General features: G+C 49.8%; 1 protein-coding gene across 1 annotated transcript in view; it reads left to right on the top strand.

Moving 5' to 3' along the window:
• The window catches only part of RTN2 (reticulon 2), a 34,069-nt gene that overhangs the window by 7,846 nt on the left and 7,408 nt on the right, over positions 1-18,815 (top strand). The window contains exons 2-7 of the mRNA XM_083455584.1: positions 1,445-1,489; positions 2,995-3,492; positions 5,932-6,186; positions 14,200-14,407; positions 17,089-17,227; positions 18,513-18,582. Of these exons, the coding sequence (XP_083311710.1) occupies positions 1,445-1,489; positions 2,995-3,492; positions 5,932-6,186; positions 14,200-14,407; positions 17,089-17,227; positions 18,513-18,582 (1,215 nt within the window). The remainder of the gene's footprint in view (positions 1-1,444; positions 1,490-2,994; positions 3,493-5,931; positions 6,187-14,199; positions 14,408-17,088; positions 17,228-18,512; positions 18,583-18,815) is intronic.

Below are 18,815 nucleotides of genomic sequence, written 5' to 3'. Positions count from 1 at the left end.
TCATGGAGTAAAATAAAAGTGGAACAGTGCAAATCTGATGTATGGTTGATTTTCTATGAATTTATAACAGAGTTGTAGCGTATGTAGTGTGTGAGTGTGTGTGTGTGTGTGTGTGAAGTCTGTACAAACTGAATGATGGGGGGGGGGGGTTTCCTGCTACAACAGTTGTACATCAGTTCCCAAAGCGAGGGAGGTGGGATTCCTTAGAGTGCTCAAAGGCAAAGGGGTCTTAGGAGGAAGCAGGGGGTGTGAATGACTCAGACTTTGAAAGGATCACTGGATCAAGTTCATCAGTTTTGTTAATTGAACTAAGTGCTTTTAATGGGACGTTGAATAAATGTGTGATTAGTACGTTGCTTCTGTTTTGAATTTTATTGTGTTGCTCTCTTCCTTGGTGAATTGTGCAAACTGCAATTCTGAAAAATGCTTTTTAGAGGGTAGGGTCAAGGCCACTGGGGATGAGTTCGTGGAAGCCAGGGGGCCGGGGTCCCCAAAAGTTTGGAGCTGATGTCATCGGCAGAGCATGCATTTTACCTGCGTAGGGACCAGAGGTTCAACCCCACCAACTCCAGTTCAAGGATCTCTTGAAAAAAGTTCTGGCTGATAATAGATGGGGTAAAGGGACCCCTGACCATTAGGTCCAGTCGTGGCCGACTCTGGGGTTGCGCGCTCATCTCGCTTTACTGGCCGAGGGAGCTGGCGTACAGCTTCCAGGTCATGTGGCCAGCAGGACTAAGCCGCTTCTGGCGAACCAGAGCAGCACACGGAAACGCCGTTTACCTTCACGCCGGAGCGGTACCTATTTATCTACTTGCACTTTGACGTGCTTTCGAACTGCTAGGTTGGCAGGAGCAGGGACCGAGCAACGGGAGCTCACCCCATCGCGGGGATTCAAACTGCCGACCTTCTGATCAGCAAGTCCTAGGCTCTGTGGTTTAACCCACAGCGCCACCCACATCCCTTAATAATAGGCTGATGATAGTAAATGGGGCCAATGATTTGACTCAACATTCATAAGACAATCCTCCTCCAAGGATCTTAAGACAAAGAAAAAATGAGTTTGCTGTCTCAACCTCAGAAGAACAACCCTGTGAGATAGGACAACAGCCAGGCAATCAGCCTCCTCTTGGTTCAGTGGGGATTTGAAGCCGTGTCTTCCTAACCTGGTGTTCTGACCACTAAGCAGTGGCATCTTCTAATGTCCAGGGTTCTGATCATTTTGACCGCATCATCTCCATAATCGTTGCACAAAAACCCCTATAGGATTCCCCATTCCTGCTTTGTAGCCAGGAGAGAAGGACTGGCCTCTTGGAACCACGTGATTAATTCATGGCGTCGCCAAGATTCGAACCGGGGCCAACGTCAGTCCCCCTGTCGTGCATTACTAAAAGTGTGTGTGTGTTAATGGCTCTGGGTTCTAAGGTCTTCCTCCTGTCTTTTTCAGAAGAGTCTCCATCTACCGCTTCCACCACACCTGACTCCACAGATGGTGAGTAACCCTGGGACGTTTTGCACAGCTGCCCAAGACTCATAGCTGTCGACTTTTACCTTTTCTTGCGAGGAATCCTATTCGGAATAAGGGGATTTCCTTTAAAAAAAGGGGGAAAGTTGACAGCTATGCCAAGACTGAGCTCGCAAACCCTGGTTAAGACCCTACTTGGGAGGGTCCCAGGTTTCTTAGAGAAAGAAAACAATCGGTGCGATATGTAAATCAGAAAGTGTCACAGGCTGGAAGGACAAAAGGGCAAAGTCCAGCTCCAAAGAGATAATAAAGTATTACAGCTCAGTTGGTTAGAGTGCCGTGCTGATAAGGCCAAGGTTGCAGGTTTGATCCCTGTTTGGGACAGCTGCATATTCCTGACTTGGACTAGATGATCAAAACCCAAAGAGTGCAATGATGGTATCGAATTTAAAAGATAAGGAAGCTGTGATGTGGTGGAGGGAAGTTGAGGAGTGTGGTGGCAGGAATGTAAAGGGGTTGGGAAGGATTTATGTTTGTGTAAATAGTAATTTTTGTGTGTGTATTGTTGCATTTGTAGGGTGTACTTTCTTTTTTCTTTTTGTATTATTAAAAACTCAGTAAAAATAAATTACCGTATTTTTCACTCTATAAGACGCACCAGACCACAAGACGCACCTAGTTTTTGGAGGAGGAAAACAAGAAAAAAAAAATATTCTGAATCTCAGAAGCCAGAACAGCAAGAGGGATCACTACGCAGTGAAACCAGCGATCCCTCTTGCTGTTCTGGCTTCTGGGATAGCTGCGCAGCCTGCATTTGCTCCATAAGATGCACACACATTTCCCCTTACTTTTTAGGAGGGAAAAAGTGAGTCTTATAGAGCAAAAAATACGGTATAAACACACACATACACACACATAAACACGGTTTTAACAATGAGTCCAAAAGTGACTGTGGAGGCCAATTCTAGATCCACACGTCCTTCCACAGTGGGGACCTTGGTTTCTGGGTGGTGAGGGTTTGCCAAGTGTGCCTTCCTCTTAGCACCTTTTCCCCTTTTGTCCTGAGTTCGAGTGTCTTCAAAGCCCATGACACCTTTCGTAAAGGCTGTTCTCCAACTGGAGCGCTCGCATGGCAGTGTTTCACAGCTGTCAGTGTTTATACTACATTTGAACCTCTTTTGTTGACCACCAGCATTACACTTTCCATTTTTAAGTTCGGAATAGAGCAGTTGCTTTGGAAGACGATCATCAGGCATCCGCACAACATGACCAGTCCAAAGAAGTTGATGTTGAAGAATCATTGCTTCAACACTGATGATCTTTGCTTCTTCCAGTACACTGGCATTAGTTCGCCTGTCTTCCCAAGTGATGTGCAAAAGTTTCCGGAGACAAACACACACAGACACACACAGACATACACACACACACACTGTGACCACCAACACAGAGGGAAGAGAAATGACCGGGGGGGGGGCAATTGCGACCAGATCTTGTATCTGCAAGGGACACCCATGACGTTTTCCCCTCCCCAGGTGGCAACGATGAATCCGACTTCCCTGAGCTGCAGACGGCTAGGGAGTTCTCGGAGGACGAGGAAGACGAGGAGGTGTCTCTGGAGTGGGGGACCCCCCGGGAGCTGACTTTTTCCTACATCACCATCGCGGGGCCCCTCAACAGCAGCCCGACGCTGGGGGAGCACGCCCCCCGGGGCAGGCGCGACTCCCAGACCCGCCGGGCGCGGGCCCCGCTGCCACGTACGGACACCTGCGAGACCTTTGTGCCGGCGCTGGGGGACAGTTTGGAGAATATTCCCAGCCTCTGCCCGTCCCCCGAGGGAGAGGGGGCGCCCCCTCCGGGCGACGGCCAAGGCCTGGACCCTTTCTTGGGCTGGGAAGCCCATGCAGGCTCCGTGGAGGAAGCAGACCGAGGGGAAGGAGAGGGGGCTCCAGGGTCGCAGAGGCACAGCCCCCTGGCGCAGGCACTGGTGGGGGGCCAGAGCAGCAGCAGCAGCAGCAGCGAGTCGTCTTCAGGTACGGGGAGGGGTACCCGGAAATGGGCACCCCAGCTTAAGGGGGAGGGGACGCCATGGGGTGGAATTGTGGCCACGAAACACGACTCTCGCCTTTGCTTCTTTGCCCAGGCGAGGAAAACGCCTCTGGTGTCTTTAAAAACAATGTTTGTTTTTTAAAAAACACCCTTTTAAGCATGGTTTTAGCATATGGTTTTTACATGCAATGTTTAGACAATCCTTATAGAATTCCTTCAAATTTGTATGATGAAAGATAAGCTGTTTCGTAGATCTTCGTCAGCATGGTGGGAGAATATGGAATTGTTTCGTAAAGGTACAGTGGTACCTCGGGTTACATACGCTTCAGGTTACATACGCTTCAGGTTACAGACTCCGCTAACCGAGAAATAGTACCTCAGGTTAAGAACTTTGCTTCAGGATGAGAACAGAAATTGTGCTCTGGTGGCGTGGCAGCAGCAGGAGGCCCCATTAGCTAAAGTGGTGCTTCAGGTTAAGAACAGTTTCAGGTTAAGAACGGACCTCCGGAATGAATTAAGTACTTAACCTGAAGTATCACTGTAAAGGTAAAGGGACCCCTGGCCATTAGTTCCATTCGTGACTGACTCTGGGGTTGCGGCGTTCATCTTGCTTTATTGGCCGAGGGAGCCGGCGTACAGCTTCCGGGTCATGTGGCCAGCATGACTAAGCCGCTTCTGGCAAACCAGAGCAGTGCATGGAAACGCCATTTACCTTCCTGCCGGAGTGGTACCTATTTATCTACTTGTACCGCGTGCTTTCGAACTGCTAGGTTGGCAGGAGCTTGGACCGAGCAACGGGAGCTCATTCCATCGTGGGGATTGGAACCGCCAACCTTCTGACTGGCAAGCCCTAGGCTCAGTCGTTTAACCCACAGCACCACCCACGTCCCTAATTGTTTCATAAACCCATCTTATTTTGAATGAATATATGTGAATGAAAATATCAAATGCTGTGGAGCAGTGCTCATGTGAAACAGCAGTCAATATCCGGAATCTCTGTTCATTGTTGGACATTATATTTGCTGAATACACAACGCTTCACAGCTTGTCTTTCATCGTACAGAGTTTGGTACCTCTCTTCGCTTAAGGACTTTCAGAGACTTTGAGTCTGAGATTTCATTTTGAACTTGTTATTGTTTGACGGAATTCTATAGAGATTGTCTATTACGTATGTATATGGTCATCGTGTTGACGTTCTCTTTTGCAACACAGGGGTTTGTTTGGGTACCTACTGGTTTTTATGTGCAGCTGTTGCAAACTGCTCTGATATTTTATTTGTGAATATTCCTATTTAAAGAGATAGAGAGATAAATTACAGGCAATCAATTGTTTGTATAAATGTGCTTCTACTTTGTAAGATCTGAGGCACTGAGAACGAAGATTTTCCCCCTATACAGATCTCAACCATAGAAACATTACAGAGATTTGCAACATATCTATCTCTATCTGCGTAAAAGTGTGATATTATAAACAACTAGGAGGGAAGGTAGTGATTCCAGATCAATTCATCCATACCATGTGATCCCTGGATGGCTGGGGGTTGGAGTTGAGTATCCGTGGGGGTCCCATCCAACCAAACTATTCTACGATTCTATTTTTTAATTCTTTATTGCATTTTAAAATTTTACAAAGAAAGCATATATTAAACATAACATCCAAACATTCAAACTAAAAAGAAAAAATGCAAAACAAACAAAAACAAAGATATAAAAGGAATATAAAAAGAAGAAGGAGAAAAAGGGGGAAATTGATCAAATACACCAAATTATTCAAAGGATACGAACAGTGATTTGATTGTATTCTTTCTTTCTTTCTTTCTTTCTTTCTTTCTTTCTTTCTTTCTTTCCAGTCACTTTCTTTCTGTTACAGAAAACTAGTTTGAATCCCTTCTATGTTGGTTGATTTCCCTCTATCATCTTGCGGTTTCAATACTTTCCTTAAGTAGCGAATATTCTGTATTCATTTGTTAACATCATGGGTAGGCAAACGAAGGCCTGGGGGCCGGATCAGGCCCAATCGCCTTCTCAATCCGGCCACAGACATTCTGGAAATCAGCGTGTTTTTACATGAGTAGAATGTGTCCTTTTATTTAAAATGCATCTCTGGGTTATTTGTGGGGCATAGGAATTCGTTCATTTTTTCACCCATAATATAGTCCGGCCCCCCACAAGGTCTAAGGGACAGTGGACCGGCCACCTGCTGAAAAAGTTTGCTGTCCCCTGCTTAACACCAATTTCTCCCACAGAACTGTGAAATTAATCTGGGCTGGGCAAAACAAAGTATTGCTTTTGGAACCATATTTTAGTTTTTGGAAGCAGTCCTTTTTTCACCTTATCGCCTGAGTGGTTTCTTATCAGGTCTGTCATTTTGGAATTCTACGATTCCAAGAGGAATAAAAAGTGTTGCTGTCCGCTTCCCCCCAGACACTTCCCTGGAGGACCTGCCGCCACCCGACGCCTTAGTGCCCCACCCGGAACCGGGCGCCCCTTGCGGTGCTGACACCATACAGCACCCAGCACTGACCTCATCCGAGTTCTGCCAACACCCGTCGTGGGACGAGGAGGTGGAGCAGAGGGAGGAAGAGGAGGAGGAGGAGGAAGAAGACCGGGCGCCAATCTCACAGCAGCGTCAAGCAGAGCTGGACCAATCAGGGAACACTCTGGAAAAATGCCCCGTAGGTGAGCGAACCGCAGGCGGATTGTTCAGACAAGGCATAGGCTGCGCTACAATTCCCAGAGCGGTGAAAACAGTCGGCTCCTCTCCCCAGGGAGCTCTGGGAATGGTAGCGCTGTGAGGGGGGTTAGGGGCGCTGCCAAAGAACGCTCGGCGCCCCAAACTATAACTCCCATAATTTTTTAGTAGGGGGGAAAGCCATGACTGTATCACAGCCCTGTATGCTGTGAATGGGACCAGAGAATGATGGGGTGCCATTCCTTAACAGGAGAATTTGCGGGGCGTTTTTTTGTTTGTTTATTGGCTGCCTCCATGAGGGCTAGAAACCTGTGGTTGCATATTGAAATGAAAGAAGGGAAACCTCCAAGTTGTTTGCTTAGCTAAAGGCCTTATTCTGCAACTCGTGAGCTGCCGCCCATGGATATTAGTGGGGGGAGGTATTAAATGAAAAACCAAGAAAAAGTGGGGAGGGGGCGTCTGTGGCTTTCTAGCATCTCTCCCCCCCCCCCCCGCCATGCCTGAGCTTTCATGGAGTTGGCCTAGTAAGGCCTTCTTCGCCCAGAAAACATCCCTACTCACCCCCCCTGGCAACTTGCCCGGACCGGGATGGTAGCCGAGTCGAGTCAGCGAGTAAAAATAGCTTCTGTGCTGAGCCGAGCAGGAATTGGAGCCAGGAGGGTCTCCGGCGTGTGACTCCCAAATATTCCTCTCTCTCCCCTCACCGCCCCCTTCACTCACACGGCAGCTGACTCTGCGACTGAGCACCTGAGGAGGAACGCTCTTTGCCTTCCTCTCTCACACACCAAGCCTGCTCTGCAAGGCTGGCGTTGGCTCCCGGTTCCTGGTTCCCGGCTCCCTGTCCCTTTAAACAGAGCTGCGCAAAGCAACATGAATGAGGAACTGAAGAATTTCAGAGAGAATATAATCTCCTGGTGATGTGTGCACAAAAGCCCAGTTTTGTGTTTAACCCGGAAGTAGTAGTACAGTGGTACCTCGGATTACATACGCTTCAGGTTACACACTCAGCTAACCCAGAAATAGTGCTTCAGGTTAAGAACTTTGCTTCAAGATGAGAACAGAAATCGTGCTCCGGCGGCGCGGAAGCAGCGGGCGGCCCCATTAGCTAAAGTGGTGCTTCAGGTTAAGAACAGTTTCAGGTTAAGAACGGGCCTCCGGAATGAATTAAGTACTTAACCCGAGGTACCACTGTAGTAGTAGTAATAATAATAATAGTAATAATAATAATAATAATAAATTCCTGCAATACCCCAAAATGACCATCTCCCAGCCACCACCCCTGAATTTGGGTGCTCCTCTCCCTCCCCGCCCCCACCTCCGGGTGATCAGAACCCTCTCTGAGTGAGCCAAGGCAGGAGATTCTGTGACGATAAATGGCAGCTGGGATTCGTCAGCTATAAATAGCCCCCCCTCCTCTGCCCCGACACCCCCCCTCCCAGGACTGGGCGCCCCTCCTCCAGCCAGACGCTCGTGAGAGGTCCCCGCAGAGCCGCGACGAGTCTTGGATCTGCGAGAAAAAGGGGCTCGCCATGGCTAACAGAGGTAGGAAACACCCCCCCCCAAAAAAACCACACACTTAAAAATATATCTATACCCTCCAAGGGGGCTCAGAGCTGGGTGGAGTTTAAAAGATGGGTGGAAGGACCTGTGAAAAGGGGGATTTCTTGCCAGGGAGAAAGATTGGGGGGGGGGGGGGCTGTGTCAACCGGGGGTCTGCAATTGGGCTACTTCGACACGGGAGGAGGGAAGATCCGGGAGGGAGATGGACCCGATCCTCAGAAGCTGTGTGCGGCTGTTTTGACAGACAGGGGCATCCTGTATGGCATGGGGGGTGTTGAGATCAGGGGAGGCAAAGTTTTGGGGCGTGAGGCCGGTGCCATAGGAGGTGGGTGGGTAGGTAGGTGGGACCCCCCCAAAAAAATCCCTGCAGCCGGGGCCTGCCTTATTCCGCCCCCTCCCTTCGCAGCCTCTCTTTCCTCGCTGAGTTGCCTGCCTGGCATTTGGGGCTGTCAGTTATAGGGGTTGAGTAGGGAGGGGTGTGTGTGTGATGCTTATGACAGCTGCAGGCATTTAGGTTCTTTTTCCATCCTCCTCTGCCGTCCTCCGGGATCGCTGGGGCCAACCGCAAGGATTCCCTTACCCAACCCTGCGCCCTCCGGGTGTCCGAAACTACAACTCCCATCTCCCGATTCGACACCTGGGAGTTGTAGTTTGGGAGATCTGGAGGGCACGGGGTTGGGCGAGGCTTGATTTATCAGCTGTTTTAAAATGAGGCTGCATTTTAAATTGCATTTTGACCTGTATTTTAAATTTTTCCTTTTCCTCCCTTTCCCCCCTATTATGTTTTTACTGAGATTTTATTGGCGTTAGCTGCCCTGAGCCTGGCTCTGGCCAGGGAGGGCGGGGTATAAATAAAATTTATTATTATTTATTCTAAAGGAGAATAGATAGCGAGTGGTTTAACCCTTTTACCCTCTGCCCAGGACTCTGGAGAGCAGCTGTCAGTCAGAGTAGACAAGGCTAAGCTGGATGGAAAAGACACATAACCTGATCTTTCCTTTGTTCCTGAATCCGTACCTGAGCACATACAGGAAGATGCTTGTTGCTAGAGGAGCCTTGGGTCCAGTATTGCCTGCTCAGACTGGCAGCAGCTGCCTACCTGCAGGCTTGCAAACTCATCCAAACCTTTCAGCCCAGCACAGGCTCCCTGATTCATCCCGCCGGAAGGGTGTGGCCTCCCCTTATTTATGGATTTATTCCGTCAAACGTACACACAGGCGGATTGTGAAACGAAAGCAACTCTCAGAGCAGTTTGCAGAGAAGACAATGCACTGAAAGGAACGAACGGCAACAATTCTTTTGGAACGTTAAAATAACAGTTAACAGCAAACTCGCACTGGCTTCCCAGACATCAGGGTTATCCAAAAAAGGATTCTTTTAGCAGGTGCCGGAAAGAGGACATTGAAGGCTGCCTGCCAGATATCACTAGGCAGGGAGTTCCAAAGGATAGGTTCTGCCGCAATAAAAGACCTGAGTTCTTACAAATGTGAGACAGGGATTAGGTGTAACCATAGCAGGGCCAGCTCCAACTTGAGCTTGGAGGGCAGGCAGAAGAGGGAGGAAAGGCCACCACAAAGCCATAGTGAGGATTGGTTGGGCTTTAGAGCCCTGAGTTCAGATCCGAGTCCAAATACAGGCCTCAGGCTTCTTCATGGGGAGGGGGGCTCCTGGGGATGCAGGAAAGGGCCTTCTCGGTGGTAGCACCTCCCAGGCAACTTGGGAACTCCCTGCCTAGGGACGCCAGGCTGGATGACACCTGGCTTGAGAGCAGTACATGTGAAAAGGATCTAGGAGTCTTGGTTGACCACAAACTTGACATGAGCCAACAGTGTGACGCGGCAGCTAAAAAAGCCAATGCAATTGTGGGCTGCATCAATAGGAGTATAGCATCTAGATCAAGGGAAGTAATAGTGCCACTGTATTCTGCTCTGGTCAGACCTCACCTGGAGTCCTGTGTCCAGTTCTGGGCACCACAGTTCAAGAAGGACACTGACAAACTGGAACGTGTCCAGAGGAGGGCAACCAAAATGGTCAAAGGCCTGGAAACGATGCCTTATGAGGAACGGCTAAGGGAGCTGGGCATGTTTAGCCTGGAGAAGAGGAGGTTAAGGGGTGATATGGTAGCCATGTTCAAATATATAAAAGGATGTCACATAGAGGAGGGAGAAAGCTTGTTTTCTGCTGCTCCAGAGAAGTGGACACGGAGCAATGGATCCAAACTACAAGAAAGAAGATTCCACCTAAACCTTAGGAAGAACTTCCTGACAGTAAGAGCTGTTTGACAGTGGAATTTGCTGCCAAGGAGTGTGGTGGAGTCTCCTTCTTTGGAGGTCTTTAAGCAGAGGCTTGACAACCATATGTCAGGAGTGCTCTGATGGTGTTTCCTGCTTGGCAGGGGGTTGGACTCGATGGCCCTTGTGGTCTCTTCCAACTCTATGATTCTATGATTCTATTAGAATTCAATTAGTTTTCAACCGTGTTTTTTTTAGCTTTCTGTGCTTTGAGCTGTGTTGTTTCCAATTTGTCTGGGATAAAGGCAGGATGTAAGCAAATGCATTAATAACAATGGCAACAATTAGGGAGGGAAGCAAGGGTGTCCCTGACCACGTGCAGAGTGCTTTCCCCATTGCTGAGGTATAGCGGCAGCCTCTGGGGTGAGGAAGCAGGGTCTCCTGGGTCCAAAAGAGCAGCTTCCAGCTGGCAGCTCCCTCCTTAGAAACTTAAGTGCAGGATGCGGCCGTTACACTGGAGTGGGTGGGGCAGTCAGAAGAGGGTTGATTTCTTCTCCTGGAGTGCTGAGTTTCCCCCCTTAGCCAGCGTGACCCACCTTAACCCTAAGTCAGGGAGTGAGTGCCCAGGGCAGATAGGAGTCCTCTCGCCTCTGCGTCACGGGATCTCCTGCGGCCACAGAATCTCCTGGTTGGTATTAGGTATTTTAGGTCAAGACATGCCAAAAGAAATGAGGACTTTATTTATGTGTGCCACTACAGCAGCAAGAATGTTGATTGCACAAAATTGGAAGACTGGAGAAACACCAGCTAAAGAAGAACGGCAAGAGAAGTTGATGAACTATGCAGAACTGGCAAAAATGACAGAAAGACTAAGAGAATTAGGCAACAGAGACTTTGGAAAAGATTGGGAACCACTCATATTATATTTGCAGAAACAAAGGAAATTAATAGACTTGATGGCAGGATTTAAATAAACATCCACATTATCAGCATCAGGAAATGTTTAGAAGATAGTGAAATAGGATGGTGTATTTAATGTAATTTAAATTTAGTTTAAATTTTAATTTTTAAATTTCAATTTTTAATTTTAATTTTATTTATTTTATTTTAATTTAATTTTATGTTTTTAGGTTATTAATAACCTTTTCTGTTGAGAGATAGCAAAGTGGGTGAGAATAGAAACAAACAAGAAGTGGAGTTGGGGGAAGTCTCGGAGGGGAGGGAGGGAGGAATATATAGTAAACGTTAATAATTTGAGATGTATGTAATGAATGAAAAAGAAAAAATGAATAAAGAATTATATATATATAGAATCTGCTGGTTGGAGAAAGCTGGACAGAGGCTGGGGCATCTCTCCCCCAGGACACAGAGATGGCCACCGAGTTTGGTGGCTTTCAAAGAGGACTAGAAAATTCACGGAGGAGGAAAGGGCTGCCGATGGCTCCTAGACACCATGGCTGTGCTCTGCCTCCCCGGTCACAGCAAAAAAGCTGCTATCACTGGATCAAGTGCCTCGGTTTTCTTGTTTTTACTGTGAATTACTTTATCCACTCGGGACACGGGTGGCGCTGTGGGTTAAACCACAGAGCCTAGGGCTTGCCGATCAGAAGGTCGGCAGTTCGAATCCCCCATGACAGGGTGAGCTCCCGTTGCTCGGTCCCAGCTCCTGCCAACCTAGCAGTTCAGAAGCACATCAAAGTGCAAGTAGATAAATAGGTACCACTCCGGCGGGAAGGTAAACGGCATTTCCGTGCGCTGCTCTGGTTCGTCAGAAGTGGCTTAGTCCTGCTGGCCACATGACCCGGAAGCTGTACGCCGGCTACCTCGGCCAATAAAGCGAGATAAGCGCCGCAACCCCAGAGTCATCCGTGACTGGACCTAATGGTCAGGGGTCCCTTGACCTTTACCTTTACTTTATCCACTCACTTCCCACCCTCTCCTTCCACGCTTTCCCTATTTCCCTTCGGAAATGCTATTCCATTCATTCACTTTAACCTACTTATCTCACTAATTAACGCAGTTGCTCGTAATTCAAGCCCTGCTCTTGTTTTCATCCTGCTATTTTAGTTCTTTAAAAACTCAGTGAAAGGTCTCCAGTCCTCAAGGAACCTTTTTCGTCATTTTGGTCTCTAATCTTGCCTGTCCTCTTGCCAGTTCTGCATCTTCCGCCTTTTCAAAAGCCGTTCTTCCTCGGTTGGTACGTCTCCTTCTTCCCATCTTTGGGCATACAGTATTTGTGCTCTTAAGTTCCCCAGCTTGGCTGAATCATTCAAATCAAATAATTTCAATTGGATTTGGAACAAATGTGCAACCGGTCTACCACTATTTTGAATTGGATTATGTTATTGCCTTTCTCAGTGGGTCTTGCAAACTGCTATTCTGAATAGTGCTTTTTATAGGGCGGGGTAGGGGGCACGGGGGCGAGTTTAAGGAACCAAGCAGACAGTGATTAGAAAAGTTTTGGAGTGCGTTAAAAAGCCAGTGCATTAAATTTCAGACCTGAGATGATGTTGCTCGATCCCTCCTGATGGTTCTGAGACTTTTAGTGCATAGGTAGGCAAACTAAGACCTGGGGGCCGGATCCAGCATAATCGCCTTCTAAATCCGGCCCGCGGACGGTCCGGGAATCAGCGTGTTTTTACATGAGTAGAATGTGTCCTTTTATTTAAAATGCATCTCTGGGTTATTTGTGGGGCATAGGAATTCATTCATTATTATTTTTTTTCAAAATATAGTTCAGCCCACCACATGGTCTGAGGGACAGTGGGCCGGCCGCCAGCTGGAAAAGTTTGCTGACCCCTGTTTTAGTGCCTCCTGCTTTCCTTCTCTTGCCTGCTATGTTGCAAATCCCTACACCTTCATGAGGTCTAGCAGCATGGGTGGTTCTCTCTACAGCACAATGAAGTTGCTGTTGCTTGCTTCGCTTTCTCCCTGTGGTGTCAGGGATTTGGTGTCATGAGCAGGGCCAGATTTAGGTTTGATGAGGCCCTAAGCTACTGAAGGTAATGGGGCCCTTCATATGTCCAGCTGTCCTTTGTCAACAACAAATTGCCACTGTTTTCTGTGTGTTGATTATATGCTATATGGTAATTTATGAGCCTAATAGGTATCTCAGGGATGCAGGTGGCGCTATGGGTTAAACCACAGAGTCTAGGACTTGCCGATCAGAAGGTCGGCGGTTCGAATCCCTGCGACGGGGTGAGCTCCCGTTGCTCAGTCCCTGCTCCTGCCCACCTAGCAGTTCAAAAGCATGTCAACGTGCAAGTAGATAAATAGGTACCACTCTGACGGGAAGGTAAACAGCGTTTCCGTGCGCTGCTCTGGTTCGCCAGAAGCAGCTTAGTCCTGCTGACCACATGACCCAGAAACTGTACGCCAGCTCCCTCGGCCAAGAAAGCGAAATGAGCGCCGCAACCCCAGAGTTGGCCACAGAGACTGGACCTGATGGTCAGGGGTCCCTTTACCTTTACCTTTAGTTATCTCAAGCCATTTGCACATGTTGCCATGCAACCAGTCCATGCAGAATGTAGGCACCCTATATATAAAAGGTAAAGTCCAGTCATGGCCGACTCTGGGGTTGCGGTGCTCATCTCGCTTTATTGGCCAAGGGAGCCGGCGTACAGCTTCCGGGTCATGTGGCCAGCAGGACTAAGCCGCTTCTGGCAAACCAGAGCAGTGCATGGACACGCCGTTTACCTTCCCGCCGGAACGGTACCTATTTATCTACTTGCACTTTGACGTGCTTTTGAACTGCTAGGTTGGCAGGAGCAGGGACCGAGCAACGGGAGCTCACCACATCGCAGGGATTCGAACCACCAACCTTCTGTTTAGCAAGCCCTAGGCTCTGTGGTTTAACCCACAGCGCCACCCATGTCCCTACCCTATATATAGAAAGGAGCAAACCAGTGATATTTTAGGGAGCAGGCGAGCAGGCGGGGCCCATTACTTACATCATAGGAGCCTACACAACACAAAACATTGTTGCTGTATGTAGGTTCTAATTTGTTTTATTATCTTATATTTTGGAAATGTACATCCAGTTGTTATTTTTCCTTTACATTTTTTGGGGGGGCCTCAAGAGAGTGGGGCCCTAAGCTATAGCTTGTTTAGCTTATATGTAAATCCAGCACTGGTCATGAGGATTAGCAAGAAGGGTGCTTTTTATCTCTCTGCAGCGTCATGCAGCTGTTTTTTCTCTTTTGCTTGCAGTGGCAGATTTGGTGTACTGGCGCGACACCCGCAAGTCGGCGTTCGTCTTCACCGCCTTGATGGTGGCCCTGCTGTGCCTGCTGCACTTCAGCATCATCAGCGTGGCCTCCTACCTCTCCCTGGCGGCCCTCAGCGTCACCATCTCTCTCAGGGTTTACAGCAAAATACTACTCGCCGTCCACCGAGGGGAGGGACACAACCCTTTCCAGTGAGTGAACCGCAAGGCACCCACCAGCCCCATTGTTGTTGTTGTTGTTTAGTCGTGTCCGCCTCTTCGTGACCCCCTGGACCAGAGCACGCCAGGCGCTCCTGTCTTCCACTGCCTCCCGCAGTTTGGTCAAACTCATGCTGGTAGCCTCGAGAACACTGTCCCACCATCTCGTCCTCTGTCGTCCCCTTCTCCTTGTGCCCTCCATCTTTCCCAACATCGGGGTCTTTTCCAGGGAGTCTTCTCTTCTCACGAGGTGGCCAAAGTCTTGGAGCCTCAGCTTCAGGATCTGTCCTTCCAGTGAGCACTCAGGGCTGATTTCCTTCAGAATGGAGAGGTTTGTTCTTCTTGCAGTCCATGGGACTCTCAAGAGTCTCCTCCAGCACCAGAATTCAAAAGCATCAATTCTTCGGCGATCAGCCTTCTTTATGGCCCAGCTCTCACTTCCATACATCACTACTGGGAAAACCATGGCTTTAACTATAGGGACCTTTGTCGGCAAGGTGATGTCTCTGCTTGGGGTAGAGGCTGTAACTACACAACCTAGAATTCGTTGGTTCCACCAGTCCTTGGCTCTGGCGCCCCCTGCTGTCAGCCTCCCTACCCTCCCATCTTGCCCCTTCCACCTTCGGAGCAATGGTCTGGCTTAGGAAAAGGCAGGCCACAGTGCCAGATTTATGTATAAGCTAAACAAGTGATAGCTTAGGGCCCCACTCACTTGGAGGCCCCAACAAAATTAAAGGAAAAAAACCTGGATGTACATTTCCAAAATATAAGATTTGTTGTTGTTATTTAGTCGTTTAGTCGTGTCCGACTCTATGTGACCCCATGGACCAGAGCACGCCAGGCATGCTTCCCTAAGCTTCCCTGAACAGGGGTGCCTTCAGATGTCTTCCAGAAGTTTGGTAGTTATTTTTCTCTTTGACATCTGCTGGGAGGGCGTTCCACAGGGCGGGTGCCACTACCAAGAAGGCCCTCTGCCTGGTTCCCTGTAACCTCACTTCTCTCAGTGAGGGAACTGCCAGAAGGCCCCTAGAGCTGGACCTCAGTGTCCGGGCAGAACGATGGGGGTGGAGATGCTCCTTCAGGTATACAGGACTGAGGCCGTTTAGGGCTTTAAAGGTCATCACCAACACTTTGAATAGTGCTCATAAACATACTGGGAGCCAATGCAGATCTCTCAGGACCAGTGTTATGTGGTCTCGGCGGCCGCTCCCAGTCACCAGTCTAGCTGCCGCATTCTGGATTAGTTGTAGTTTCCGGGTCACCTTCAAAGGTAGCCCCATGTAGAGCGCATTGCAGTAGTCCAAGTAAGAGATACCGTAATTTTCGCTCCATAACACACAGTTTTTTCCTCCTAGAAAGTAAGGGGAAATGTCTGTGCATGCTCTGGAGCGAATGCCTACGGATCCCGGGGGAATCTGCTGCAGTCCTGAGCAGTCCGTGGCTCGCTTTGAAACAGCAAAGCGGGTGTAAGCGGCTCCTGTCAGCGAGCCGAGCCAGGGAGGAGGGAGATAAGCAGAGCGGGAGAGGAGAGGAGCCGCTTACACGAGTGTAAGCGGCTCCTGTCTGGTTGGCTGCTTTAAAACAACCCTGTACTCTATGTCCCTCTCTTCTCCCCACTGAGCTCGCTAAGTAGCAGCAAAGCTTTTCAGCCAGCCAAGCCGGGGAGGAGGGAGAGAAGCAGAGCGGGGTTGGCTGCTTTAAAACAACCCCGTGCGCTCTGTCTCTGACTGCAGTTTTTTGCTGTCCGATTTTGGATTAGCCACTGTAGGGGCTGTGTGTGTGTGTGTGTGCTTGAGCTATCGTTCTCCTTCTCTTGCTTCCCGTTCACTCCCCCAGCGCCCCTGCGACTTTAGGGCGACTTTAGCACGGATCCACATGGATCCTCAGGATTTTTGCATTGGGCTACCCCAAACTCACCGTCAGATCACATGTCTGTGGCCACAGCATGAACCACAAAAATCATACATCCACTGTTTCGTTTAGAATATTTTTTTCTTGTTTTCCTCCTCTAAACACTACGTGTGTGTTATGTTCTGGTGCGTGTTATAGAGCGAAAAATGCGGTAACTAGAGCATGCACCACTCTGGTGAGACAGTCTGCGGGCAGGGAGGGTCTCATCCTGCATACCAGATGGCACTGGTAAACAGCTGCCCTGGACACAGAACTGACCTGCGCCTCTGTGGACAGCTCCGAGTCCAAAATGACTCCCATGCAGCGCACCTGGTCCTTCAGGGGCGCAGTTACCCCATTCAGGACCAGGGAGTCCTCCACACCCGCCCGCCCCCTGTCCCCCAAAAACAGTCCTTTGGTCTTGTCAGGATTCAATCTCAATCTGTTAGCCGCCATCCATCCTCCCACCGCCTCCAGGCACTCACACAGAACCTTCACCACCTTCTGCCTGGGGCTCAGCCTTCCATCCTTGAATGCCACCCCAAAAATCCCCCTGCACCTTGCTTCCCAGTAACCCCCCTCTCTCCAGGAGAGCAGCTGCAAACCACAGGATCATAGACTTGGAAAGGACCCCCAGCGGTCATCTAGCCCAACCCGCTCCCATACCACTTTGGAGGAGCATAATTTGAGCTGTGCAGCCGGGGATGTGCCCAGGGGTGCTTCTTAAGGTTGCCTTTGATGAGGTCGCCTGGCGTTTGCTCACCCACCCATCCCATCTTTGCCAGGGCCCAGCTGGACGCCGACTTGGGGCTGTCGAAGGAGCAGCTGGAGCGCCTCACGGAGCGGGTCGTCTTCTACGTCACGTCGGGCACCAAGTCCCTCCAGCGCCTCTTCCTGGTGGATGACTTGGTGGAGTCCATTAAGGTAAGGAGGAGTCGGGCTCAACTGCCCCTGGATGTGGAAGTTCCGCTCAGCTGCCACGGAGCAGGGCCCGGTTGGCCGAGAGATACGTCCGACTAAATCCAACTCAAGAGTAGACCCACTGACATGAATAGACCCTAAGATGGCCATGTGTGCTGATGTCAACAGACATGCAATTAGCTTGGCATGTCTCATATATTTATTTTATATTTCCCGCTGTTGTTCCATCTACATCCCAACTTTCCTCCAGGGAGCTGAAGGGGGGGGTCCATGGTTCTGCTCCTCCCTATTTTATCCTCACAACAACCTTGCGGGGTAGGTCAGAATGACAGCAAGCCAAATTACTGGCCCCCAAGGTCACCCAGCGAACTTTGTGGGCTAGGGGGGGGATTGGAACTCTGCTCTTACAGTTACTTGGGACGCGGGTGGCGCTGTGGGTTAAACTACAGAGCCTAGGACTTGATGATCAGAAGGTCGGCGGTTCGAATCCCCGTGACGGGGTGAGCTCCCGTTGCTCGGTCCCTGCTGCTGCCAACTTAGCAGTTCAAAAGCACGTCGAAGTGCAAGTACAGTGGTACCTCGGGATGCAAACAGGATCTGTTCCGGAACCCTGCTCGCATCCCAAACGGAATGCAAGATGCGACGGCGCATCTGCGCGTGCATGGGTCGCATTTCACCACTTCCGCGCGTGCACGTATATCATTTTGAGCGTCTGTGCATGCACGAACGGCGAAACCCGGAAGTAACGCGCTCCGTTACTTCTGGGTTGCCGCGGTGCGCAACTCGAACGTGCTCAACCCGAAGCACATTCAACTCGAGGTATGACTGTAGATAAATAGGTACCGCCCCGGCAGGAAGGTTAATGGCGTTACCGTGCGCTGCTCTGGTTTGCCAGAAGTGGCTTAGCCATGCTGGCCACATGACCCGGAAGCTGTACGCCGGCTCCCTCGGCCAATAAAGCGAGATGAGTGCCGCAACCCCAGAGTCGTCCGCAACTGGACCTAATGGTCAGGGGTCCCTTTACCTTTACCTTACAGTTTCTAGTCTGACACTCTGAGCACTACATCCTCTGTGGCGGATGCTGTGTGTGTGTGTGTGTGTGTGTGTGTGTGTGTGTGTGTGTGTGTGTTTGGAGAGGGGAACGAGTTCTGATCTTGCCAGGGACACAGCAGGACCGGGGGGGGGGGGGCAGGCTCCCAAGATTGCACTCCAGCCGGTCTAGGAACTTTCTCTGTGCCTAACAAAAGCCACCTGAGCCCTTTTCTTTTCTCCCCCCATTGCTTCTCAGTTTGCTTTCCTGTTCTACATCCTCACCTACGTGGGCGCCGTCTTCAATGGGCTGACTTTGCTGATACTGGGTAAGGCCGTGGGCTGGGCAAGGAGCAACGCATCTCAGGGCTGGGGCAGAGAGAAGAGGAGCCCACCAACTGGGCGAACAAGGAACAACAGCCTTGCAGGCGGTCTCAGTGGTTCAGTTGAGATTCACTGCGCCACCTTGGACTAGGCAGATGAAGTCAGGGAAAAAAGTCTCCTGCGCCTTTAAGAGCCGCTAGTTCAGCTGGTGAAGCTTTGTCACAAAACACCACCTGTT

Source organism: Podarcis tiliguerta (genome assembly GCF_965153285.1).
Source record: "Podarcis tiliguerta genome assembly, chromosome: 8".
NCBI classification, from domain to species: Eukaryota; Metazoa; Chordata; class Lepidosauria; order Squamata; family Lacertidae; genus Podarcis; species Podarcis tiliguerta.
This window is presented reverse-complemented; position numbering and strand designations above follow the sequence as displayed.